The 26,912-nt window shown below is 40.0% G+C and overlaps 2 protein-coding genes across 6 annotated transcripts; both read left to right on the forward strand.

The window, feature by feature from the left end:
• The first annotated feature begins 82 nt into the window (after positions 1-82).
• On the forward strand, positions 83-11,633 carry CKAP2 (cytoskeleton associated protein 2). 2 transcript variants are annotated; one of them, XM_084537035.1, is made up of 9 exons: positions 83-178; positions 2,079-2,166; positions 3,825-3,897; positions 5,669-6,396; positions 7,467-7,656; positions 8,232-8,399; positions 8,926-8,998; positions 9,486-9,915; positions 10,723-11,633. In XM_084537035.1, the coding sequence occupies exons 1-9, from the start codon at positions 130-132 to the stop codon at positions 10,955-10,957; spliced, it is 2,034 nt and encodes a 677-aa protein (XP_084393161.1). In that variant the 5' UTR covers positions 83-129; the 3' UTR covers positions 10,958-11,633. The 2 variants fall into 2 exon arrangements, with proteins under 2 accessions (XP_084393161.1, XP_084393160.1); XM_084537034.1 differs by having other exon boundaries at positions 91-178; positions 3,822-3,897.
• Positions 11,634-13,393: 1,760 nt separating this feature from the next.
• Positions 13,394-26,336, forward strand: NEK3 (NIMA related kinase 3). 4 transcript variants are annotated; one of them, XM_084526004.1, is made up of 16 exons: positions 13,394-13,688; positions 14,082-14,312; positions 15,048-15,141; positions 15,382-15,479; positions 16,944-17,027; positions 17,683-17,750; positions 17,870-17,956; positions 18,558-18,612; positions 20,315-20,515; positions 20,836-20,905; positions 21,612-21,655; positions 22,556-22,658; positions 23,044-23,196; positions 24,290-24,424; positions 25,075-25,210; positions 26,148-26,336. In XM_084526004.1, exons 2-16 carry the CDS (start codon positions 14,196-14,198, stop codon positions 26,212-26,214), a joined length of 1,512 nt encoding a protein of 503 aa, XP_084382130.1. In that variant the 5' UTR covers positions 13,394-13,688; positions 14,082-14,195; the 3' UTR covers positions 26,215-26,336. The 4 variants fall into 4 exon arrangements, with proteins under 4 accessions (XP_084382130.1, XP_084382132.1, XP_084382133.1 ...); XM_084526006.1 differs by having other exon boundaries at positions 13,395-13,688; positions 23,050-23,196; XM_084526007.1 differs by having other exon boundaries at positions 13,398-13,613; positions 23,050-23,196.
• Positions 26,337-26,912: the final 576 nt, after the last annotated feature.

Raw genomic sequence — 26,912 nt, forward strand, 5'->3', positions numbered from 1 at the left:
GGGCGGTGGCGCAGCTCCCCCTGGCGGCGTCTTCGGCGGCGGCCGCCATCTTAGGGCGGCGGCGGGAGGGGCGGGCGGCCATTGGCGCGTTCAAGCCCCGCGGCGGGCGGTTCAAACGGCGCGGCGGCCATGGCGGCACGGCTTCCCCCCAGCCGCAGGGCAGAGCCCGCCTTCAGAGGTAAGGCTGAGGGAGAAGTGCACCTCTCAGGGGTCGATTCTTTCCTCTGTGTGCCTGGGGTGCTCTGTTTTTTTATTTTGTTTCCTGTGGGGCTCGGGGTTTTTCTCCTTGTGGGGAGGTGGAGGTGTGAGGGCTGCTTGGCGGTGCCCAGGCGGCGGTGGTTCCTCACGGCAGCTTCTTGCCCCGTCAGGGAAATACGTGTAAGGTTTTGGTGTTGTTCTGCCTGCAGAAGAGGAGGCTCGGGGTGACCTTATCGCACTCTACAGTACCTTAAAGGAGGCTGTAGCGAGGTGGGGGTTGGTCTGTTCTCCTACATGCCTGGTGACAGGATGAGGGGGAATGGGCTAAAGCTGTGCCAGGGGAGGTTTAGGTTGGATATTATGAAGAACTTCTTTACCTAAATGGTTGTGAGGCATTGGAATGGGCTGCCCAGGGAAGTGGTGTAGTCACCATCCCTGGAGGTCTGTAAAAGACGTTTAGATGTAGAGCTTAGGGATATGGTTTAGCGAAGGACTGGTTAGTGTTAGGTCAGAGGTTGGGCTCGGTGATCCTGGAGGTCTCTTCCAACCTAGGTGGTTCTGTGGCTCTCCCTGTGGCCGATGGAGGAGGTAGGTGGCACACTAGAATCAGTGCCTCTTCCTGAGGGAGATGTATGTCATGTCCAGACACAAGTCACTTTGCAAAAGCACAGCCTGAGCTCCAAGAGGGGAACCTTGCACATCCCACTGCACTAAGCATGTAAACAGTCTTTTAAGTATTTGTTCAAATTACTTGCTGCTTTGTATTTTTCTGTTCTGTTCTTTAATGCAGGGCATTAAGAGAAGAACACTTCTTGAAAAAAGGCTGCAGGCTTTAATTAATCTTAAATATTCTTTTAAACGGTAAAAGCAATGGAAACGGCTTTAGGCTTATTATGATCCAAACAGAAGCTGAATCCTAATGCAAATGCTCAGTTACAAATAGTACATTGCTCTCCATCTGAAATTAACCTGAAATTAAGAAGCAGAATGCTGTGGCAGCCTTCACGCACGTCTACAGACGTTCTTGACAGAGACATCTCTGCAGGACTTGCCTCTGCAAGCTCCTTTCCTTCCTCCTAACTTAGACACCTAGGTCTCAGTCTGTTCTACTGGCTGTGTGTCTACTGGCTTTGGTGTGTCAGGGCATGAGAAAACTTGCCCTTTTCAGCTCTCCCATGCAAGGAGGAGGCTCTGAGGACAATTACCACATTCTGTGGGATGACAATTTTTATTGTTATTATTTTGAAACCCCAGATTGCTCAGTTGAGTGCTTAATTCTTTTCTTGCCTTACAGGGTTAACATTGGGGTCTCAAAGACAGTATTTTAACAACTTTTATTGTCTGAACTTCAGTAATGCAGAAATGTCATAGTGCTGAGGGAACATGTTGATGGAGATTTCTGAAGTATGAAACATCCAGACTGACAGTGTGGGTGCTTCGGTTCTGCTTTGGGCAGGATCATCCTATTCCAGCTGCTTCCAGCAAGCCAAGGTCATGTGTGGAGACAGGGGCTCTAAAATTTACAGATCAGCGATGTAGACCTGTGAAGGGCTGACAGTCTGCTCCGTAGTCAACCAGCAAGAAGACGGGAAATAGCATCTTGTTCTGGGATGACTTTCTGCGTTAAGATAGTGGGGGCTGGCTTAAGGCCTTTTCAAGATCATTTTACACTGTAATTAACTCCCATGCTTGGTCTGTAAGAGAAGGAAGTGATTTTACACCTGGCCAGATGGGTTCGTGTGCGCGTCTTTCACATCTGTTAATATTTTGATGCTTTCTTAACTACACATTTTTGTAACTCTTCCAGTTTTCGAAGAGGCATTACCACTGTAGATGAAAATGTACTAGAATGTAATACGATTTCTTTTTAAACCCACTAGAACAGAGAAGACAAAAAGTTGAAGAGTATCTGTCAAGAAAAAAGTCTTTTTCTGGCGTGCCCATTCAAGAAAACAAGACACCGATCAGGTACTGTTACTGTTAGCTTCTGTTCCTTTAGGAGGTGGCGTGGTTGGTGGGAAAGGTGTGAGCAGCAGTACTTACAGCAAAGCTCAATCAAAAGGTGAGACCATGTAACAAGACTGGTGAACACCTGGATTGCTGAAAGTCCTTTTATTGGCAGCAAGCACTGACAGGTTTTGTTAAACAAGTGCGTTGTCTTAATAGATGCAAGCTGGGAAGTGTGTCACTTGTTCCACTGGAGACTAAGACAGAACAGGACACCTGCATGGCAGACATCTTATTTCAGATGCCAATTTACTATTCGCCTCTACAACCTACCTTCTACAAACACCTTTTTTCTCTTTTTCTACTCAGGTTATGCAGCATGTGTTCACAATCCAGTTACCTAGTTTCAGTATATTTTGTAGCTATTACTTTACATTTGCTTTTAGCAGAAAATATTGTTGTAATAGAACCCAGGCTGTGTGATGGCTGGTAGACAGGCATAACTTTCTATACACAGCATGCAGACACCTATCATCCATAATTAGCACTTCTTAACTTGTTATTGACTTGTTATATTGTTATTGTATTTAATCTTGTTTTCTGAAGCTGGGGCATTCATTATCAGACCTCCCAATAAGAAAGAAAAGCTTCTTTAGAGAAGGTGGTGTTGTGAAGTACAGAGGATTCTAGCTCCAACAGTACTTTCTGGTGTAGCTTTGTCACATCAATATTTTTGCAAGTGGTAAATTTAATTTCGAAACGTATTCCTCTCTAAATGGAAAGTGTTGTTCATCATTTTGTGTGCTTGAAGTGTTAAGGTCCCGTAGTGGTCAACAGCACACGGAACTTCTTGGTAGTACAAATCTAACTGAGCAGTGACCTTTGAATATAACATACACATAAACGGCAAGGATAAATACCATCTGTCAAATACCTGCTCCATGTAGCTGGAAAAGGCAGGTGCTTTAATGCTGTAGAAAACTGTCTTGCTTTAGAAAACCAGTGCTGACTACTTTAATTCTGCCAATAATTTTGGTGTAGTTCTATCTACTTTACTACTTTTCCTTGCTTTCCGTTTCTTCTCTGGCTATGAAGCTCCAGGGTTTTTCATGGCCTTCAGTTAACTCATTGTTCAGAGCCATCGTGCTTGTGACTATGCCTAATGCTTTTATTTTGCAGTTATTTCCCTCTCTTGAGGCCGTTACTATTCCACAGTGTAGACTGGCCATCTATGTTGACGTATCTTTATTCAGACTCAACTCAAATGGCCTGGCCTCTTAATTGCAGTAGCTGAGCTTCAGCTTCCATCTGCAGGCAGCCATTCCTCCCTCCACTTCAACTGCAGCAGGGAATTTGACCTTCTGTAGCAGATGCATCATGCCATGCAGATTGGTGCTCATCCCTAAACATGTGAATGGCACCTGCAGTAAATGTGGTCTGTTATCTTTCCTTCCCTGCCTCGGTTAGCCAGCTCTCTGTGGTGCACAAGGGGATGTTTTGCAGTCTGAGCCATGACCGGTGCTTGCTTAGCATTTGTCTTTTCTGAGGGACGAGCACGTTCTGAACAGAAATGCTTCGCCTGTAGACTGCCTTCTGGACCATATGAACTTACTTTAAAAAATACATTCTTCTGTTACATTGCAGGATGGTTTAAGTTTTATTTTTTGTTTCTTAAGCAGTAGCGGAACTAGGCGAGCAGTCAGCAATAAACTGCAAGACAAAAACCTGTCAGCATCTCCAAAGCCAGAAATGGTAAGTCTTTGATACTCAAATACTGATGGCTCTCTGTTTCTGTGGCTGCAACATTCCACTCTCTTAAACCACATTTAAGATACCTGATTTCCAGAACATGAAAGTTTTGCATGTGCAGAGGTGCATTTAGTTAAGCCTTTATTCAGTGGCAGCTTAATATTTGCTTTTTAGAGAGCTGCCACGGGGCTGCATGTAATGGATTGTTCTGGTATTCAGTTTGTACCTGACCGGAGGAGGGATTATTGCCAGTAATGATTCAATTTTGTCACCTTTTCTTGGGACTCTTGGAATTTTTCATATGCATTTTCAGCCTTCGGAGATGTTATGTAAAATCTGAGCAAAATCTTCTGCCAGCAGATGATTCATATAGTATGCTTGGTTACTTTAAAAACAAACAAAAACCAAAACAAAACACTGTTAAACACGTGGTTTGTCAGTTGTAATGCAGTCGGAAGTAGATGCTGAATATCTAATGTGAGTACACATTAGATATCATTTTGTTTAAGATATTGATATTAATGATGTCATTAGATATCATTTTGTTTAAGTTTTCCAGAATTAAGTTGTATGTGGTGGTGCTGCTAGAAATAGCAGATTCCTCTCCAGACCTGTCATCATGAGAAGGGCAAAATAAAACTCGACAGAAAGCCAGTATTCGTGTTAGATTGTTTTCAGTTTGGCATCTGAAAGACTTGAGAAACCTACCATTATTTGAAGAGAAAAGCAAAAAACTTAAAATCTCAAAACTGAGTGTTGGAAAAAATGTCAAATGTGAGCACTTTCCAAAGTATGAATGTTTTTTTTAGAAATTTCTTGAAGAGGGGTATTTTGGTCCATTTTAATGTGTTGTGATTTTTAAACATGACTTAAATGACAGGGATTTCACGTAGTATAAAATAAATAAATAGCAGCACTTGTATTTGAGAACTAGTTACTGGCCTGGCCAAGCCCCAACTTCTAATCCTGAATGACTGATCGGAGAATGAGATGCAGAACAGTTCTTACAGTCAAGGATATTTCATTAAAGAAGAATAACAGCTTCTGTAGACTTCTCTGTGCTATTCATGTTGTTTGTGTTTGTTTTTTTTTCCCTTGCTTTTGAATCTTTCACTATGCCATAAGCTTCCATTTGGACAATGCTGTATTAGTTGCTGTAGAGTAACTTCTTTGGAGGAAGAGACCAGATCCCATTTCACATTCTCCTCTGCTAGAGGTCATGAGGTGTAAAACTCAAGCGTCCATTTTTATCCCCAGCATCCTACATCTCATTTTAACAGATTCTCCCTCCTTTGGTAGCATGTCCTAGTGACCTAGTTAAAGGTTTTACTCACTACGTGGTGTCAGTCAGCAATCCATGCTAAGGGGAGGAATGGTGCTGCCATTAAGGGATGGGTTATTCAAACTGAGATATTTGTTCGTAGCTTATCACTCTCTTGGAAGGCAGTCTTGGCAGTTAAAAGCTGTCAGTTGCTTTAAAGGAATTCTCTTTCTGTAAGAGGAGTTTAGCCCTTGGGTTGGGCCCCCTTACTCCCAAGCAGACTTTAAAAGAATCCTTATTGGATTTTGGGATGTGAATTCTGGAATAATAGTTGACAAATGTTCTACTTTGGTGTGCATGCATACACTAATTGTATAAATACTGCCTCCTTTACATTGGCATTTACTGCTAAATACTCTATTCCTATAAACAAGTGAAAGTCTCTTAGAAACATGAGTAATACGTAGCATGAACATGCATCTAACGTCTCTGTGGATGTGCTTTTCACTTCAGGAGGATAAAGAGAATGCTAATAAACTTTCATGGGACCAATCAAGTACAACTTCAGAAGAAAATGTTGTTTTAAAATCTTCTGTGATAACACTGGCATCCGGGACAAGCTATGATGGTGAAGATCTTACTTCCAAGGATAAAGTCACTGAAATAAAATCACAGCACGTAACACTTACCAAGTCCTTCTTGTATATAAAAAGCATAAAAGAGAAGCAGCTGATTGCAGAAAAGCAGAATTCAAATGTCAGCCTAACAAAGAAACCGGTGCTTGGTACGTATCGTGGCAAAGTTATCCAATCCAAGATAAACTCCTTCCGAAAAGCACCAAAAAGTGAAGGGGAAAAGAGTTCTTTGCCAGACAAGAAAATTGTTACTTCTACCACCAAGCCAGCAGTGAAAGCTTTGTCCACAAGCAACTGCGATGTAGTTCTGAAGACCATCAAAGTCACAAATTATTCTAATTCTGTGAAACCTAACGGTGTAGTACCAAAGAAAGGAATGATCCAAAAAACGATTGGAAGGGGACCACAGCCACTGAAGGCTGCTTCGAACAGTTCTGACCGTGGAGTAGTAGGAGTGAAGAAACCTGTGGATTGCCGTGAAGATGCAAAACCAGAAGCCCCAGCAAAAGCAGTTTCAGTTCTTCCTGGCATGAAGACAGGGCAGGATTCTAAAATTAATGGCAACAGGAAATCTGTTTTGCTGAAAGAGTCAGCAGAAGAGAGAAGGTAACTGAATAGTCACCGTGTTATAGCTTGATCTCGTGAGGTGTTCACACCTGCTTTCCAAGAACTTGTTAATTTTCAGTGAAGAAATAATAAATAAATTACTTCTTGCTGTAGATGCACTGAAAGTTAAGAACTGAGTGTTTGAACTTGATGCTGAAAGGTGGCAGACCAGAACTGTAGACCTAATAGTGTGAAATTAGGATTCAGACTAATTGCAGTAGCTCTCCAGGCTTACAGCTTGTATTTATGCAGTTAGAAAGTTCAATATTGTTTGCACTCTGGTTTTTAGGCAAACTGTTCTGACAATCTTGAGCATGATGGATGCTTCTGTAAATTAATTGCCCCTGCACAGCAGTGCTTTTAAAAATAAAAAATGCTGCAAGATGTATATAGAAGTGAGAGTGTCTGTGAACTCGAGGAGAGCACTTTCCAATTAAATATTTTTCAGCTTGGTGAATGCTGCCTAGATGATAGGGTAAAGATTCCTAAATTTAGAAGTTATTCGGCGTTCTTGGTAGAGCTCCTTGGAAAAAGTTGCATTTACCAAAAGCCCCTGATTGTAGGGTGATGGGGTTGAAATGAAACTTCTATGAACTGAATTACACTTATGCACGATTTTCAGGTTTTATAGGCTCTGTGACAGGGTCATCTTATGCTGGTCTCAATGTTTTGTGTCTTTAGAGAGTCTTGTTCTAGTTTTTCTGCTCTGAACTGGGTGATGGAGATTACAGAAGACAGGCAACAGACCAATGAATCAGGGGTGGTTTTTACCCTCTAAAAATCAGGGTCTATAGCCAAAGACTCTTGTTGCTGCTGAAAAGGGAGAGATGAAAGAATCCTGACTTGTCAAGTACCTGAAGTAGGTGGGGTGATGTGCATGGTTCTGAAATTTCTGTGCAGACCTAAATGGCAACAATATGCCTCTTAGGATGCCTCATAGGATTAAAGAGGGAGGATTAGAGGACCACCTGGATACAAAAGTGTGTCTTTGTGTGACTACCCAATTAATGTCAGTTAATGTAAAAATCTAATTTCTGTTTCACTACCACTAATAATGTTCTTAAATGCAGAATTCGCCTGGCTGAATGGAGGGCATCCAGAGGAAAAGTGATGAAGAGGCCACCTATATCCGTGGTTCTGGAAACCCGGCTTAAGAGTGAAGAGCAGGAATTTTCTTCTGCTGGCGGTTCCTTAGATCACGCGTTACACAGTGAAAAAGTCAACAAGACTCTTGCGGAATGTCTGCAGTTATCTGAGCAGGTGTTCAATCTCTTGCCTACCAATTCTACTTACGTAGGCCCCTACAGCATGAAAATCCTATGGACATGATGATGGACCTGTGAATCAGATGCAGGGGGTTAACTGCTCCCCAAATTAAGCAAGATCATAGTTTTTGCTGACAAATGAAAAAAAACAACAAACAGTTGTTGCTCAACTTCACTAACTCATTGAACTACCAATGAGATAAGGCAATAACGGTAAAATAATAAATTAGAAGAGATATTAAGTAATGAGAATAGCTATGAAGTCAGTCATCTGAAACATGTTTACATTTGCACAAACTTGTCTGGATTCTGAAAGTCTTTTTAAAGTAGTTCTGAAACTATCTATGGACTAGTCAGCATTGGATGTAAAAGGGATGGTATAAATGGTATAAATAGCTGAATGACAGTTGTGCTCAAGTTCATAGTTCAGTCTTGTAAATGCTTGTTATCTTCAACTTTCAGGGTCGCTCTTGAAAAAAAAAACAACTCCTTTAGGTCAAAACTGGTAAAAAAACACAGTGCCTAGGGATGTTCACTGTGTTTGATTCTCTTCTGTCATGTCGCTTTTAGGGATGTGAAGGCGATAAAGTACGTGCCATGTTGCAAGATCTGATACAGAGCACTCCTGGGGCTAAAAAGCTTGCAAAATACTGGATCTGCTGGATGCATCTTGAACGGACAGGCCCTCCTGAAAAGCTTGTTGCTGTCTATGAGGAGGCTATTTTGGCAGGAGCAATGGTGAGCAACTTGTTGTGTAGTCTGAGATGAACAAATAAAAAGGCGTGAAAGTATAGAGCATGTAAAATACAGGTACTGCTGATTTCAATAAATGCTTGTATGATAAGGAAGTCATCTGAACCATCTGAATGCACAGATTTGAATTTGGTTTGCTCTGTAACTGTAGATCCTAACTGCTTTCAAGAAGAAAGGTTTAGGATCATTAAAGTATCTTATGATGTTCTGCCTAAAGAAATAAAGGATTGAGACTTCTGGTATTACTAGAAACCCCAAACAGAACTTAATTTTACATTGTTGATCAGCTTAGTTCCTTTGCTTTATTACCAGCAAGATATCAGGGCATCAAATACAGCTTTAGGGCACCCAATACAGAAAACACAGGATTAATTTTTGTTCTGAGTTATGTTTGAACAGCATTACAGGGTTTTGAACATTGTGTAGGATGTACCACTTTAACTTAAGCCAAATAAGTTGAAATAGTAAATAATTTTGGAACTGTTTTCTAAAATAAAACTTCTTTTTCCAGCCTAAAGATGAACTACGACGCATGCTAATAGATATTATGAAAAACACCGAAAGCCTGATTAAGTGTGAGGATGGTAAGTTTGAATATTTTATTGTAGCTAAATGCCTGGCTTGACTGGCAACACAAATTAACCGCTTACACTATTTATGCTTATACCAGATTCTTTTATGGAAGCTTCTCTGTGATCATTCTGTACTTAATATGAAAAGAACCTTGTCTAAAATCATCCCTTTTGACTGTGGACATGTTAAGATGGGTAGTGGAGATGCTTTTATATTCAAACTTCCTGCTTAAGCTCTCTCAAATCAACACTGTGCAGCCTTTTTAGCCTGAGTATCAAATAGTAAATTAAAAAAAAAAAAAGATATTGTGAGCTAAAAGTCAGTTGCTTCTTTGTGCAAGCTGTTTCAATAGCAGATGCTCAGTCTTGCTACGGCATAGCATTGGTTACTTTCATTCTTCTGTAAAACTTCACGGATACAGAGATCTCCCTAAAAATATTACCTTCTCTTTAGTTGTAACTACTCACAGCTGTACTTTCTTCAATATTTTATTTTCAGGGCGTGCTGTGATAGACGCTCAGACAGAAGCAGAGGAGGTCAGCAAGACAGAAGCTCAGATAGAGGCAGAGGAGGTCAGCGAGGAACCCAATTCATCTCTCGAGCAGGTTCAGGAGACCTTCAAGAGTCTCAACTGTGATGACCAGAAAGCAGAGAGTGATGATAAGAAGGCAGAGACTGGCAATGAAGTGAACAAAAAAGAAGAAATAGAAGAAGAAATAGACTTGAAACCAGAAGGAGAGATCTTGCCAAAAAAGAACAAGAAGCACAAAGCGAAAGCACGTACAAAAAACAAAGGAAAACGCGAAACAGAAGAGCAGAATGAAGATGGGGTGAGAGAGCTAGCCCAAGCAGTTAATTCTCCTGAGAAGAAGAATGACACAACTTCCATGATGAGATGCAACCCACCTACCACACCATACCTGGACAGGTAAGATTACAGAAGGTAACTCTGGAAAGTTTGCAGTACGTGGGGCAACAGTAAGTTTGGCCATTTTGAAACAGGGAGGCACTGCTTCTGTGAGTTAAAAGCACTTGAGAAGTTAAGTTTGTAGGATTGCTTCTTGTTCCTTCAAAAAATAGTCTTTTAAAATAAATTCATGGGTTTCCTTGAATTCAAATGAAACGCTTGGCTTTGAAATGCCTCAATGCAGGGTAATCAAATATCTTTGTTCTACACTGTGCTACATAAAGGGAAGTTTGGTGCCTCTATTCTGTCCTTTCTCAAATATGAATGTGTTTATATGTCAAAAAGTGCAGGGAAAGTAAACAAGATGCAACTGTCATGTAAAAATTATCTTAACTGTCTCTTAATGCAAGAATCTGGATGGTAATCCTAGGACAAAACAGATAACAGTTGAATTCTCCTTTTCTACAAAGTTCCGTTTGAGATAACAGACTCCAGGAAGTTGTGCTCAGTTTTGGAATGTGTTGAAGCTGGGCTCCTGGCAGCTGTCTGCTGTCCCTGACAAGGGGAACAGTAGTTTTCTGATGGAACTGTGTGTGTTGGGGGGGAATCCTCCTTTAGAAACTTCTCAGGAGTTTTACCAGATTAAAATATTTTGCCAAGAAAAGAGTTGTATGTCCAGCTTTAACTGCATGGATAGGAAAGGGTTTGTTTGCTGTTTCCTTTGTCTATGGGAACATGGAAGTATTGAACAGGGGTAATGACCTGTTCCTGCTAGATGAGTTTGTATGATTGTGTGCCTGCATTAAATAACATTTTAATTTTCTTAAGTGCGAAGCTGCACCATGAGGCGACTGACTCCAGTGTTAAAGACCTGAAAATCGTGACCCCTTTGCGATATTCCCTACGCATTCGGGAGAAGATGTCCAAGTCCTTAGATACTCCTAAAGATAAAGATTCATGCATCTCTTCATTTGAACTGGGAGAACTGGAACCCAAAGCCGCTGCACTTCTCCACAACCAGAACAATGAGCTGAAGGAAGAAACCGTTGAAGTGGAAGAGTAAAAATCAGTATCAACACTACATGGGAGGGACAGATCCTTTGGATCCTTTTTAAGGAAGCTTGGGTGGGATTTTTATGTATTTTTAGCAGCTTCAAGAGAGGTGGTATCTAAAACTTGGGAGGGCTTAGGATGAAATCTGACTGAGTCACTAAACTTCTAAATGTGTATTCTGTGCTTTCAAACTCTTGTGGTAAATATATTGGTCTGTTCTGGTACTTACAAACGTCAGGGTCATCATGTTAAATATGACTGACGTTATTTACTGAATTAAGAATTAGATTTAACACACTTCATATCGCATCTCAGTGATTGTAATATAATATCAACTGTTTTCCTGTTACAATTCCTATAAATATTTAGAATTGCATATTCTAACTTGTAGTTTAAGGAACAAAAATAACTTAGGAATTCCAGTAGGGCAGTATCTACTACAGCAGCATTTAGTTTTGAAAACTGAAACCAGATAGTAAGGTAGGTGTACAACTAGCTTGAACTGCGGTATCCATTTTTACGGGGTATTTCAACGAAACTGAGTATAATCCCATTATCTAAATGGATTATTCACGATCAGTTAATCTACTTTAGATGGGGCCCGATACACTAATTACTACGTGACTGTTATAATATTGGTTTGCATTGGTCTGTAATATGGCAGATTTATTAAACTAATCAACTGAGTTGTATTTGTTCTTTGTTTTGGGGCTTTGGTTTAGAAACTAATTGTGGAACGTGTCTACAGTCCTGAGACTGGATTCCTGAAAATTAAAATCACAGACTTGGAGAATGGTTTGGGGTGGAAGTGCCATTAACAATCATCTAGCTCCAACCCCACAGCAGGGGCACCTCCCACTAGACCAGGTTGTTCAAAGCCCCTTGAAACCTGGCCTTGAACAACCAGGGATATCCATATTGTCTCTAGGTAACCTGTTCCAGTAGTGCCTCATCAGCCTCACAGTGAGGAACTTTTCCTTATATCTAGTCTAAAGCCATTCTTCCTTGTCCTATCACTATACTCCCTGACAAAAAGTCTCTCTTTGGTACTGGAAGGCTGCTATAAGGTCTCCCCAGAGCCTTCTCGTCTTCAGGATGAGTAACCTGAACTCCTGTCTCTGTAGGTGAGGTGCTCCAGCCCTCAGATCATCTTTGTCACCCTCTGGTCCATGTTCTTATGTTGGGGGCCCTAGAGCTGAACACAGTACTCCAGGTGGGGTCTCATGAGAGCGGAATAGAGGGTGACAATCATCTTCTTTGGCCTAATGGTTGTGCTTCTTCCCATGCAGCCTAGGATATTGTTGGCTTTCTGGGCCGCAAGTGCATGCTGCTGGCTCATTTCAAGCTTTTCATCCACCAGAATCCCCAGCTCCTTCTCCTCAGGACTGCTCTCAATCCATTCTCTGCCCAGCCTGTATTTGTGCTTGCCCAGGTGCAGGACCTTGCACTTGGCCTTGCTGAACCTCATCAGGTTCACACAGGCCCACCTCTGAAGCCTGTCCAGGTCCCTCCAGATGGCATCCCTCCCCTCCAACGTGTCAGCTGCGCCACTCAGCTTGGTGTCATCAGCAAGCTTGCTGAGGGCACACTCGATCCCACTGTGTGTTGCCAGCACAGTACTGGTCCCAGTACCGACCCCTGAGGAATGCCACTTGTCACTGGCCTCCATCTGGACATAACGCTGTTAACCACAACTCTGAGTGTGACCATCCAGCCCATTCCTTACCCACCAGGTGGTCCATCTGTCAAATCCACGTCTCTCCAAATTAGAGACCAGGATGTCATATGGGATGGCATCACATGCTTTGGAAAAGTCCAGATAGATTACTTGAGTAAATTATATTTTAGTCAATTATTTTAGTTGACTTTTGAAAGTGAGCTGTCAAAGCAAAATGTCATGAAATGTTTTACGTTTAGCCTTCAGTCCTAAAATGACTCAAGTTTTTACAGCCAGGTAGGGCCTTGTATTTGCAGAAAAGACACTTCTGTTCATTTCAAGCCTGGGTTCTTGTTAGATGCTTGTAGTGCTGTTGCATTACATTTTCTTCAGAGACCTCTCCTGATCACATAGGGAAATCCAAGCACCCACTGAGGGATCTTCGTGACCGCAGGGTGTGTTGCTGAAGCAGACAGTGCCCAGTTTTTCATTTACTTATTTATTCCCTCCGTTCTTAGTCTTTTGGCTTTTATGCAACAGACTCCGAGGAGACTCTGAAGGCACCAGCGGGGGGGGCGGTGCTGTTTGCGGGCACCTCATTACCAACCAACGCCGGGTCTCAGCCCCCCTCCTTGCTCCGAGGAGCTCCCCGGTCCCACCCCACACCTCAGCCCCCAGCACCCCACAGAGCAGACCCCCAAACCCCACACCTCAGCCCCCGACCCCCCACCCTCCGCCGCGGCCGGGCCCCGCCTTGCCCGGGCGGCTCCGCCTCAGGGGCTGGGATCGGGGCTGGGGCCGGGGCCTCTCCCAGAGCCCGCCCGCGGCCATTTCGCCGCTCGTCCCCTCACGGCCCGGCCCTGGCCCCGGCCCTGGCCCCAACCCTGCCACAGGGACCGGCCTTGTCCCTGCCTGGTCCCCTGGGGGCTCCTCGCGTCCCCTAGGGTCTCTTCGGGTCCCCTGGGGGCTCAGGTTCCCCCTCACCCAAGCAGCGAAGCGGTGACCACAGGTACTGAAACCACCGGGAACCCCCAGGGTGCCCTGAGATGCTCCTTTCGGAAACGATTCATCAAGGCGTTGAGCTGTGAGTGCTGCCGTGTATGCAAAGTGATATTTGAAACATAGAAAGCTGAAAATACCTACATTTTAAGGGAACCACACGCTCTGTGCATCTGCTAGTTGTAGGGGTCCTTGCATGTGTGCACCACCAGCCTTGCACAAGCCAGTTTCTTGCTGGTTTGGGTGAGAATCGTCTCTGAAAGCTTGGAGTTTATCGTGTCCATTATTGTGCATCTGTGTTTTGTGTGCCGTTATCTGTGGAAGCACAGGGAACAAAAAGATTTGTTTTGAATTGAATTTCCTGAAGCGTTCATCAGTCATGATAGCAGCGATGAGAACTGTGTTACGATAACGCTGAGCAGTTGTAGGTACCAATATACCACATTTATCCTCTGCCCTTATTTTTTTTCTCACGCAGATTGTATTAACAAATGTCAAAAAAAAAAGTGGATCAAGTTCGTGACAAAATTTAGAAGATAATCTTATAAAGGGGAATGTTTGAAAAGAAGCGTTGAACCTAAGTTTGTACAGAATGGAAGGATATGAAGTGCTGAAAGTATTAGGGGAGGGATCCTTCGGGAGAGCTCTCCTCGTTCATCACAAAATTACTGACCAGAAGTATGCAATGAAGGAAATAAGACTTCCTATGGTAGGTATTACACACGCATCACCTCCCCATCCACTTTAAAAACAAACATAACTCTCAATACAGTTTGGAAACTCTGAATGCCTTTGCTGAGGGTTCAATTTATTAGGCATCTGCATGGTGTATAGCCGGGCTGCACCTGTGTCTGACTTGATATGCATAATAATAGTAAAATCTGTTCTGTTTCAGAAAATGTGATAGGATTAAATACTTGTTCCCCTGATGTATTTGACTGGATTCTCATCAACTTCACTAGAATCTAGATTTCATCTGTAATACCTGATGAAGAAATTAGCTTTATGTTATTGTTGAAAAGCACTTACTCAGGTTACCTGCTCTGCATTTAGGTAACCAAAAAAAATCACACAATGGGAGGCACTGGCTGTATTGAGGCTGAAACTAAGCTAATACCTGGGCACTTGGTTTTATGCTGAGTTCACACAGTATGGCTGTCAGCTGTTCCAAAATCGGTGTGTGCTGGTTTGTTGTTACATAGTTCTATGCTGTTAAAATAGGAAATCATTAACTGAACTAGGAAGACACCCAGGAAGAAGTCTTTAATTAATAATACCCCTTGTGCTAAAAATGATGGAGTTTTCAAGTTTCTAAAAGACTTCTTAAAATAACTGAAAAAAAAGTAAATTGAAGAATGATTCTGAAAATAAATGAGGTCCATCATGCATATATATATGAAAATCTACAAGAGTAACCTTTATATAAATGTACATTTCATTTCAGTCTTCATCTGATGTAGAGAACTCTAGGAAGGAAGCTATTCTTTTGGCTAAAATGAAGCACCCAAATATTGTTGCCTATAAGGAATCATTTGAAGGTAAATAAAACAATTTGAAGTATCTGTATTTGTTTATAAGTTGCGTACTCTTTGGGGATCAGTGTGTTTGTTTTTTTTTTGTTTATCATAAATGTTGTAAACAAAGCACATGTTTATAATACATATTTATTATACATGTAATTCATAATATATAGCATGTATTTGGAGCTTTATAGTAAAGATAATATAATTATCCTGTTCATTAAATTACTAATTATTCTTAAATTACCTAAAATTTAGCTGATGGACATCTGTATATAGTGATGGAATATTGTGATGATGGAGATCTAATGGAAAAGATTAAGCACCAAAGAGGAAAGTTGTTCCCTGAAGACATGGTAAGAAATAGTTTTGAAACAAGGACCTAGGAATCCTTCTTCATGTAAACTGAAGCACACTCTGTCACAGAAAACAAGCCATAGATATACAGACACCTTAAATGAAACAAGGTACTTATAGATAGGAGAGAAACATTACTACTTGATAACGTCCAGCAGAACAAGGTAATTACTGGACTGTAAAAGGAGTAAGAAAAAAATTGCTGTCTGTATGTGAGAAATGCACAGGCTGTTAAAAATAAAGACAGGTTTGAATGCATAAATTTACGCTATCAAGTAAAAATTTAACACAAACCAGCCAGAATTTAGAGCCTATTAAGAGGTACTGCAAACTGGAAGCAAATAAGACCCTCTGATGAGATACATGAAAATAACCAGGAGACTAAATAAAATGTGTAGCAGTTAAACGTTTGAAGCATTCAGCGTGCATGAACTCCTTTTATCAGAGAAGCTATAAAGTTACTTCACAGAAGGTTCAAAGTTACACCGTAGTGATTGGAAATGACTTCCTGTAGTTTAGAAGCATCATCTCAGTTCAAATGAAAAGAACAGAATCCTCACCTACTGTAATACTTAGATTGTCTGAGTATCTCTAGGAACTTTATTTTGTAAATTTAAATATAATACGTTTCATTTTAGAAATAATCTATTATCTCAGTGCAAGCCTTTTAATCTGCTTATTTGCTGTGAAATTGTAATTGTCATGATTATAATTAGACATATTAGAACAAGTTCAGAGGAGGGCCACAAGGTTGATCAAAGGGCTGGAGAGCCTCTCCTTTGAAGACATGCTGAGGGAGTTGGGGTTGTTCAGCCTGGAGAAGAGAAGGCTCCAGGGAGACCTTACAGCGGCCTTCCAGTACCTGAAGGGGGCTACAGGAAAGGTGGGGAGGGACTCCTTGTCAGGGGGTGTAGTGGTAGGACAAGGGGGGAATGGTTTCAAACTAAAGAGGATAGGTTTAGATTAGATATGAGGAAGAAATTCTTCCCTCAGAGGGTGGTGAGGCCCTGGCACAGGCTGCCCAGAGAAGCTGTGGATGCCCCATCCCTGGAGGTGCTCAAGGCCAGGCTGGATGGGGCTTTGGGCAACCTGGGCTGGTGGGAGGTGTCCCTGCCCATGGCAGGGGTGTGGGACCAGGTGGGCTTTAAGGTCCCTTCCAACCCCAACCATTCTGTGATAATGACCATCAGAGAGTGAGTCCCTAGCTTTGTTATTGTTACATATTATTAGATTTTTCAAGATGCAGTAAGCATTCCTTCTGCCATGTGAAATTACACTTTACCTTAAAGAATTCAGTCTTCCATGGTAACCAGAGGACACTGTGCTGGAGTTACTTCTAACTCCCAGGTATTCTGAACATGCCTTTTTGTTTTGTTTTGTTTTGTTTTGTTTTTTAAATCTATGAGTGAAGTAATCATTACATACAGTATTGAACCATTATAACTCTCCATTACTCTTTTCAGATCCTTCACTGGTTTGTGCAGATGTGCCTGGGTGTGAAACACATTCACGATAAACGTGTGTTGCACAGGGATATCAAATCCAAGGTGAAGTGTGCAGTTTTTTTTTTGCCGTTTACAAGCTCCTCTGCATGCAAATGTTCAAATCCCTCTGTCATAATTTCCTGGTACTGCTACACGCTATATTCTCCATTTGAACTAGAGAATATTAAGTAGATGAAATTGCTGGGTGTATGGAATGATGGAACGTTGTGGCCTTAAACATCACCTAGGTATAGCTATACCCTTCATATCCACACTGCTGAGAGCACCAATTGCTGGTGGCAGGCTGCAGGTAACTTAAAACAATAACAGAAGCATGAAAAATGTGTATGGAGTACGCAGTTTGTAAATATCTTGCCTTTCTTTATTTTTTTTTTCTTACTATTTCCTAGCAACAAGGTAGAAATTCAGAAGAAACTGTGTCCTTAGGGTTCTGAGTGCAGCAGTGAGATTAAGGCATTTCTAAGGTCTGATTCTTTCTTTGCTAATGCTTTGGGCCTGTATTACTGTTCCATTTGCCTTTAAACAAAGCGTAGTTCTTAACTTTTTTTTTCTAGGAGTACTAGGTGAAGCAAGTAAAAGGAAATATCAAAGATCAGAAATTATTATCTGCTCCTTTTCTTTGTATGCAAACTGCAGAAACATTTCCTAGAAAAACAGATACCTAAGTGTGTAAAACTGTTCTTCTGTTGAAATGCAGAACATCTTCCTCACCCAAAATGGAAAAGTAAAACTGGGGGATTTTGGATCTGCACGTCTTCTTGCACAGTATGTGGATATCTCCACTGATCTCAGTGGTGTAAAGTTTTTTTTTTAATCATATATAAGTAGTACAGAATGTTTTAAGGCATTACTTTTCATGTGACTTTTCTTTGTCGTTTCAATAGTCCAGGGGCATATGCTTGCACATATGTTGGAACCCCTTATTATGTTCCTCCAGAAATCTGGGAAAGCATGCCATACAACAACAAAAGGTATTTGTGTGTTCAGGGGTCACAAATAATGCCTGACTGACTTACATCTTTTTTATTGTTATTTAAATCTGGCTATGCAGCCGATCTGTATTTGGTCTGAATTGAGCAAGGGGTAACTTGATTTTTTTTTTTTTTTTTTTTTTGCGGGGGTGGCACTACTTGCTTGCTGTGGAAGAACACGATGGTTTCCCAGCAGGAGAATGCTTACTGGCAGGGGCCAGAATTCCAGCTCTCGGAACTAGGATCCCGCGGCTGCCATCTGTTGTTTAGGGCCATGTAGCACAAAGGCTTTGTAGTACAGAAAGAGATAAATATCACCAAAGCAAATCGCTTAGGAGACGTTCTGGGAATGAGAAGTCTGTTACAATTGTATGGCAGTCACCCTTATTTACTTTAGGGTGGGTTAAAATAAGCAAGATTCTTTCCACTGGAGAGGCTAAACACATTGTTGTATTGACTTTTATGATTACTTACATTTATTTTAGTTTACTTAATTCCTTTATGCACACGTAGTGAATTACACTTTTGCTGGGCTGTTTTATTTGCTATTAAATTTCAATTTTTGGCTCCAATTTTCTCTCATCTTTCTCTGTGCCTACAGCGATATATGGTCTCTGGGATGCATTCTGTACGAGCTGTGCACTCTTACACATCCAGTAAGTATGGCTTTCTTGCTAGTAGAGCACTGTTGGAATTCCTAAAACTTCAAATAGCAGTTAATTGTACTTTGATGGGTTCACAGCCAATTACATATTTGACTGATGTATTTGTTGCTGCTGCTTATGAAAGAGGGAAGCACTGCTCTGCCCTTCTCAACCCTTCTCTCTTACGTGCCTTCTGTGTTTCAGCAGCTCATGGACCTGTTGAACCCTTTGGTGAAACAATCATTCTCCTAAATTTTTAGAAAATATGTTTTTTCTTTCTTGCTAGCTTGGTTTCCTTCACTGTCAGTGAGGTGATCTGGGGCTTACTAAGTCCAGTGGGTGCGGGACTGGTTCGAGGTACCTGTGGGGACGCTGGAACAAGCATTGCATTTTATGGGATCAAGGTGATCCCAGAAGATGGAGGCAAGGACACTGAAAATCTCTGTTAACAAGCATATATCGTATGCAACTATAGCAAAATATTAATAAGTAGTAAGCAGTTTGCTGCTTCACATCAGTGATTGATTGTTACACCTGTTGCTTATTCAGGCAAATCAAACAAGTCACTGTTGTACTGGGACAGAGAGAAGCTGGAAATACGGTTCTGTAGGTCTGTCATTTCTGGGACACTTGTGTTTAAACATCATTGATGCCGTGCTTCCTATGTGGTAATTTCCTCTGGCTCCTATATACAGACACATGGCAAAGATGAGGGGCCTTTTCAGGATAAGTTGTTTTGGCAAGAAAAAGGGGCTGTCCTAATTTAAGGTCATTCTGTCTTACGTTTTTGTAAGCAGCAGTTTCATTTCATCAAGTTACTCCTGTACCTTGAAATCCTGTGTGTTAGCCAAGCATTTTCTACAGCTGCAGCTGCTAGCAGGACAAGAGTTTAGGAGTTCATACTGCTTGTGACTGAGTAATAGGGACATGTGCATGGACGTGTGGTACCCTGAGTATGTCTGTGGCAGTGTGACAGCTATTTAGGCAGTGCTTAGAGCTGGGGTATCAAGGAGTGGAGCATCTTTTCCTTTTTGGCAGCAGTGAAGTGTTACGTACTTGTTTTTATGCAACGGTCCTACCTGTTCTTGCATAGCCTGTCAGAGGTGATATAAAAGGCTGCTGCACACCATGGATGCTCGGCTGCAGAGCCAATGGGGTCTACCATAAGAACGCTCTTTGTGCATGGAGAGAGAAGTTCTCAGCTGTTTTAGCTCAGGTTGTTGCTGTCTGGTTTTAGCTGTCCCCACTGATAACTCCAGTTGTCCAGTGACTTGTGCCTGACAGCAGTAACTCCTGGCTGAAGGCTGGTAACAGCTGGGAAAAGTAGCTATCTCATACTCATATCTAAGCTATCTCATACAGATAGGCAAGAGTAGTAGTAAACCCTTCATTCTTACCAGTTCTTATTCATTCTTATTACTTGCAAGAAGTATTGTGATCACAATATAAAGTTTCAACTAAAACCAGATTTTTTCATTCAAAAATATGAAGGAGTTACTGATGTGTTCACACAGGGTCATTGTTCCACATCTCTGAATTACGGGCCTGAAATTCTCAAATTGGGATCTAAATCAGTGTGGTTATAGAGAGCCTACGTAGATGCATACCACATGTTTTTGTATAATAAATATTAAAGGTGCTCTGAAATCACATCAGTTTCTTCTTACCTTATTCTTAAACTCTGTGCTCTAATGTTCATTTATTTTTAACACAGTTTCAAGCAAAAAGCTGGAAACACCTCATCCTAAAGATCTGCAGAGGATCCTACAATCCACTACCATGTCACTATTCCTATGAACTTCAGTATTTAATAAAACAGATGTTTAAGAGAAATCCCAAGGATCGTCCATCAGCCAGTACGATTCTTAAAAGGAGTTGCTTGGCCAAATTTATCAAAAACTGTTTGCCTCCTGAGGTATGGTATAATGTTTGTCTCTGGGTTTGAGCAGTAGTATCTACGTTTTTAGATACTAAATCGATCTATTTTGTAATTTGGTAGTGTATATATAACAAAAATGTTCTATTGTGTAGGTCCTATGCTAAAAGCTGTAAATACTTTTGTAGGAAGGGTTTGTTTTAAAAAGAAAAGTTGAGTATTGACCTGATGCTGCTGAAATTAGACACTGCTGTCACAATTCTGTTGTATAGTAGGTCCATTTTTAACAAATAACATATACAATAACTAGAGAAAGATTAAAATGGTCCTGTACTGGTGTCTTTACATACCCATTCCAGGTGGCAGATGAATTCAAGCAGACATTAAAGGAAACCAGGAAACATGAAGGCACGGCACTGAGACCACAAGGTAAGTCAGCAACCTTTTTCTTGATACAGGAATGATAAAACGCCTAGGAATTGTAAGATCTTAATTACAACTATAAAACATTAACATTATATGCTGCAATCAAATTTTAATTATTTCAAAATGTAACATTCTTGAACTTGTATGGAAAATGCTTGAAGGGTGTATGTTGCATTCCAACATGAGGCTTCATATTAGAAGGCTTTTAATGGGGCATAGCTGAGTGCTGTACATCATTAGCTTCCCTCCACCAGAAATACAGTGCAGAGCTACAATACATACATTTTTAAATTTTAGAGTTCTGCTAGAATTAAGCTATCAATTTTAAAATGAGAAAAACTTGTAGTTATTCCATCTATTTTAAATGACAGAGCTTTCTTTTCCAGAATATGGTGAAACAAGTTATTTTTCCTACAATTTAATTTTTATAGAGGATTTGGGATTTTTTCTTCTGCATAAATTTAACTACACCCAAAATTGTAACAACCACATGTTTGCAGTACTATTTTACTGCAGAAATGTTCAGAGGAAATTAATAATACAGGGACTCCCTGTTGAGGATGAGATACATTGACATGAGCGTGAAGAAGCTTTCACATAATTTTCATCACCTGGTTCAGTGGTAATGATGCCATACCTCTCAAACATCACTTTACCATGGAGGTTTGCCAAACGTACTAACTCCTGTGTCTGTCCCTTAATGTGTCAGGTAGCGTTACGGCTGGTGGAAGCTCAAATAAGAAAGAAAGTAAGGTGCGTATGCAGATATAAATATGAAATTTACATTTTAGCAATTTAAAATGTTCTGTATTATAGAAAAAAAAAAAAAAAAGCATTTTGAAAACTTAGTAGGCTAAACCAAACCATCTAGTATGTCAGCTGTCATCTGCACTCAAAATTGCAAAGTTCCGCTGCAGTTTCAATTTCACACCTTTGTAACATTTTGATGTTTTCCACGTTTAGCTGAGTTCCAAAGTGGATTTTGTTATAGACCTGTCAAAAATAAATAAATAAAAACACCTCTCTTGTTTTTGTAAATTTTGGGATACTGCATAAAATAGTGTATTTTCTTTGCTTTTGGGACACATTTTGAACAGGCTGCTGTAGAAACAGTCCAGTCTGGACATAATTCTCACAATTCTCAGATTTTAGTGCCCATGTGAGATTCCAGGTGAAGGGAAGTAAGTCACAGGTGACCAAGAAATCACTTCTGGATAGATTGTAGCACAGCCTGTCCCAGCCAAATTGAGTATATTTTTCAAAATATGTTGCCAGGAGGGCTATTTTTTTTTTTCTTTTAATGGACTTGTCAATCTGAGAATCTTAATATTTGGGTGCATCTTGTTTTCTCTTGGAATATGACTCATTTATCTTGATTCTGCTACTATTTTCAATTGTTTAGGAAAAAAAAAAAACACTACATTTGTGCTTTGCTTCATAAACAGAGTGTGTCAAGAAAGGGAAACAGCATGAAGTGTGTAATAATAGATGTAGCACTTGCCATTGCCTTCATGGTGTCAGCAGTTTAGTTTTCAGATCCTTAGGCCAGCTCTCTTGTAGCAAAACTAAAATAATTAATGCCATGCCAATAGTACTGCTTTGTTTTTCTGGACGGCAAAGATAAAGATTAATGTGGTCCTTATTCTTTTAAAGCAAAGCAAAGATGAAAGCAGCAAGCATAGCAACTTGAAAAGTGAAAATATTTCTAAGGATTTGAATAAATGCACAAAGGAGCAAAGGAAAACTGATGCAGAGGGTAAGTCTTACAGTTTTAAGGCTTATGAATGTCGCTCTATGTAGTGACATTTAAATGTCATTGATCCAGCCATTTAAACAGGTAAAGCATACAAGCCTGCATCTGTATAAAACCATGCCACTGCCTGCTACGTCTGGAATTAATATATTGTCTCCTACCGCTCATCTGAGATTTAAAAGTAGTATTAATCTTGGCCAAACTATTTTAAAACATATTGTTTGAAAACATTTGGTATGGAGTAAATACACCGTTTTACTGATCTTAATAAAAGGGGTTGTGACTTACACCCATAGAATTAAATATGAAGTGCTGTACTCTTAGTACTTGCTTGAAAAAACAATGAAAAACTGGTTAGATGCTGGTTATCATCTTGGTGTTGTTGCAGTTACAGCAGAAACTTCTGAAGTCCTCCCAGGAATTACTGATTCATCACATCCCCAAAGGAGAAAATGGGAAAAGAGGTCATTTAATACCGTAGTGGATGTCCTGGAAAATGCTTCCTTGCTTTCTGCCAGTTTTACATCTGAAGACGTTAAAAGTAAGATTTAATTAAATGTGTCTTTATGCATTTTTAATTTAAGTAATATCAGTACTTCTTCACGAATTTTAAAAGCCAGAGAATTACAGATAATATTTAAAATGATGTAAAAATATTTTTAAAATATTCTACTAACCAACACTCCAGAAGTCCACTGTGATGAAGATACATTTGACACTAATAATTTCTTAGTGGTCTTGGGTGACAGGAGGGCTGCAAAGCCAGAGACAATGTTAGAAACCCTAAAACTGTAATCATCGATAAAAAGTTATGCTACCAACCCTCCTCTTTACATGCCATTTGTCAGTGTAATCCTGAAGATACCATGCAAAATTAATTTGATGCAGAATGCAGCTGCTGGTCTTTCAAATACAGCACTCTGTTGGGAGCACGTAACATCCCTGCCTCTACTTCTGTAGTCACTTAATGTACAGATAATGCCAATGACAAGAACAACTAATGATGTACCTCAGATGTGAGGCAGAGATTTGTCCTTCTTCTGTACTAACAGCTTTTAACAGGAACATTTAATATGGGATTTCCTCTGACAAATGTCGCAGGTTTAAACTGACCCCTACCATATTAGATTGTTAGAAAATTTTCATTTGATTTTGGAGATGTGTTCTAAGTAAATGTGTATACATACATGCTAGTGAAATAAGTCATACAGATTTGAGTAATCAGATGAGATAGGAGATGCAAGTGTTACATGCTGATAATATCAAGGGCAGTGAAAGAAGACAGAAAAATGCATGTATTTAGATATTCTGCCATTAAAAGGCACAAAAATGGCCACAGGCTCCTTTTTGTGAGCTTCTTAGAGCCACCAAATAAGCTTGCAGAGACTCTGGCTCCTCACATGAGGTCTTGGTTTCTGCTGGCTCCCTGAGAACAGAAGTTGCAATGTTACATTCTGTAATTTTCTTTGCTCTAGATGTCAAATGTAGTATGTTAGAAGAGGCCAGTGGTGCTAACAGGCTGCAACTTTTCTTCCTTTCTTCCTTTTTTTTCTTTTTCTTAAATGTGCTCTTTGCAATCCGTGCTGCTAATGCAATTTCATCTAAGAAGTATTTATTAATGATTTTATACCTAGATGGCTCTGTCATAAACTACAGTGAACATAAGCCACGTAAACAGTGGAACAAGGAAACACCTCAGACCCTGATGAACTTTCTCAGTAACGCAGAAATCAGCTTAGCATTTAAAACATACACAATTTATAAAGCAGGTAAATCCCCAAACGGTTTTGTAAATATGTTTATCAATAGAGACTTATTTTTCTAAGATATGTAGGCCCTATGCATGGAGATTGTGTGTTCATGTCACAACAGACTGGTTTTTGTTTGTTTGTTTATGGAATGAAAAGTGGACTTGGGGAAAAAAAAAAAAAAAAAGGGAAATCCAAACCAAGAATTCCTGAGTGATTGTACATCTCCAGTCTTTGTACATCTCTTTATGAAGGACTTTTACTTACGGCTTGAAGACTGAATGAGTTTGTCACTTACAGCAGAGACAGCAGAGCCATACAGTCTCCATCCTGCTAACTGGCACAGTGTGTGTGTTAGGAAGGTGCAATAACGGGGCTGTAACCCCTCCAGGTAATCCACCATCACTGAGTCAGTACTGCCCTATTTTGAAGACAGGATGGTAAGATGGCATGGCAAAAGGTAATTGTAGTCTGTAGATATGCATAGCTGCAGTCATAAATATTTGGTGTCCGCCTCAATTTTGTTACTAGTTATCTCCCCAGTTAGGTAATAGCTTGTACTGGAATTTGCATAAAACTGAAGATAAATTTGAAAGACACCTGTTTATATGTCTAATTTTATTTTTCTAAAATTAAGGATTTTGGTGACGCTTATTTTTATCATTTCAAAGCTTCTGAAAATACATTAAGAGGTCCACTTGCTGATGAAACTGAAGCATCAGAAGCATCTGATACGGTAGATGGGGAACATGAAGCTATTGTCATAGATCCTGAGAGACTTGAGCCTAGATCTGATGAAGATGACACGTATGTCCAAATAACATCCTTTAATTTTTCTTTTCTTTGGTTCCTTAAAGTGAGTTTTCAAAAAAAAAAAAAAAATTCCCCTTGAAAAAAGGCGGTATTTTTTGCAATTCATCTCTCTGTTAAATAATGATATCAAATGTTACTAAATTTTAATATCTTAAATACTTTCTTTGCTACATTTATAGTTATTGATGATGTTGAGATTAAACAGGTTGCTTGTTATTAGCAGATTAGTTTTGCTGGTGACTTTGCAAAAATTAAAGTATGAGATGAAATTAGATCCACAGTAATGTGCAAACCCTTCTTCCATGAATCGTCTTTGTACTCTGACCTTGAAATCAGATAAGCAACAGCAAAACCACTCACTAGTGGTATGTTTGCTGTATCTGTGTATTAACTTTCCTACTCTTTCATGCACAGTGCAATAAAATCACTTTTGAACCTACTTATTGAAGACATATTTGTACAGACTTTTCAACTTGTATGTTCTGCTTATGTGACCTATTTTTCCTGCTTTTGAAAAAGCAAAGTATGTCAACATGTTCTGAACAGAAATGCTCTATTTTACAGATGTGTGTATCTTTGGGGGGTGGGAATTAGGATCTCAAACCCTTAGTCTATGTCATTGCTTATTTTGGTGGCACTGGGACATGAACTGCTTAAGTACGTTACTGCAGTTCAACTGCAAGCCATTAATATCAACACATACATAGTTTCTTGGTGTATGATTCTTTGCTCCTGGTAAAAACTTATGTGGTTAAATTCAAAATGGAACCCCTACTGGCTCCTTAACTGCAGTAGTGCAGGAAATAAGCCTCTTCCACTGAGATTTTCAACAGTATTTCTCCTAGTTATTGTGTAATTTAAATATATATATATATATTTCTTTATGAAGTGGGATTATTTTGCAAAGTAACATTTTGAAATCTGTTTTTAGGGACTTTGAGGAAGATGACCCAGATTGGGTGTCAGAACTGGAAATGGTATTGAAGCACAGTGACTGAAAAACTTACGTTTGGAATTTTTTCTACAATAATGAAAGTTAGGCTTACCAATATGTATAATCCAGGTTGTATTTGTTGATAATAGTTGTAGTTATTAATAAAATGTTCTTAGTCAAAAAAAACTGTGTGCAGGTTTTCTGTATGGCAAACTAAGGGGAGGGATGAATAATAAATAACCTTTCTAGCTAGAACACTTGCAAATAACAAAAAAGTAGATATTAAATATATTTGGAGTTGGTAATAGCTTCGTAGAAATGTTCAGTCAAAACCATTAGTGCTAACAGCATTGTTTTAATTGCCTTCTTTGTCTTATTTCAAAGAGGTGATGTGACAGTTGTGCATGAAGTTTTTCTTTCTGACAATATCTTGAAATACTGCATAGCAGGAATAACTGATTTTGTCTGAAGGGCATTTTATGGAAAACATTTAGCTATGCTAATTATTTGAGGCATAGTTCATGCAGCTATTAGTCCTCTGACAATACCTGAGGGTGAACTTTTGGCTTCAATGACAAGATTTTTATATATGCCATTTGCATGTGTGGAAGAAACCTCATTTGTTCACTAAAAAGGGCAATTTTCCCCATTTTGATAAGGAGATAAACTTCTGCAGGACGCATTATGTGTAATTTAAGTTTAATGGTGCTATTTTGGCTGGCTGTTGGCTACTAAATAGTGATGAGAAGCCTGACAGGGAAG

Source organism: Aythya ferina, assembly GCF_964211825.1.
Source record: "Aythya ferina genome assembly, chromosome: 1".
Lineage (NCBI taxonomy): Eukaryota > Metazoa > Chordata > Aves > Anseriformes > Anatidae > Aythya > Aythya ferina.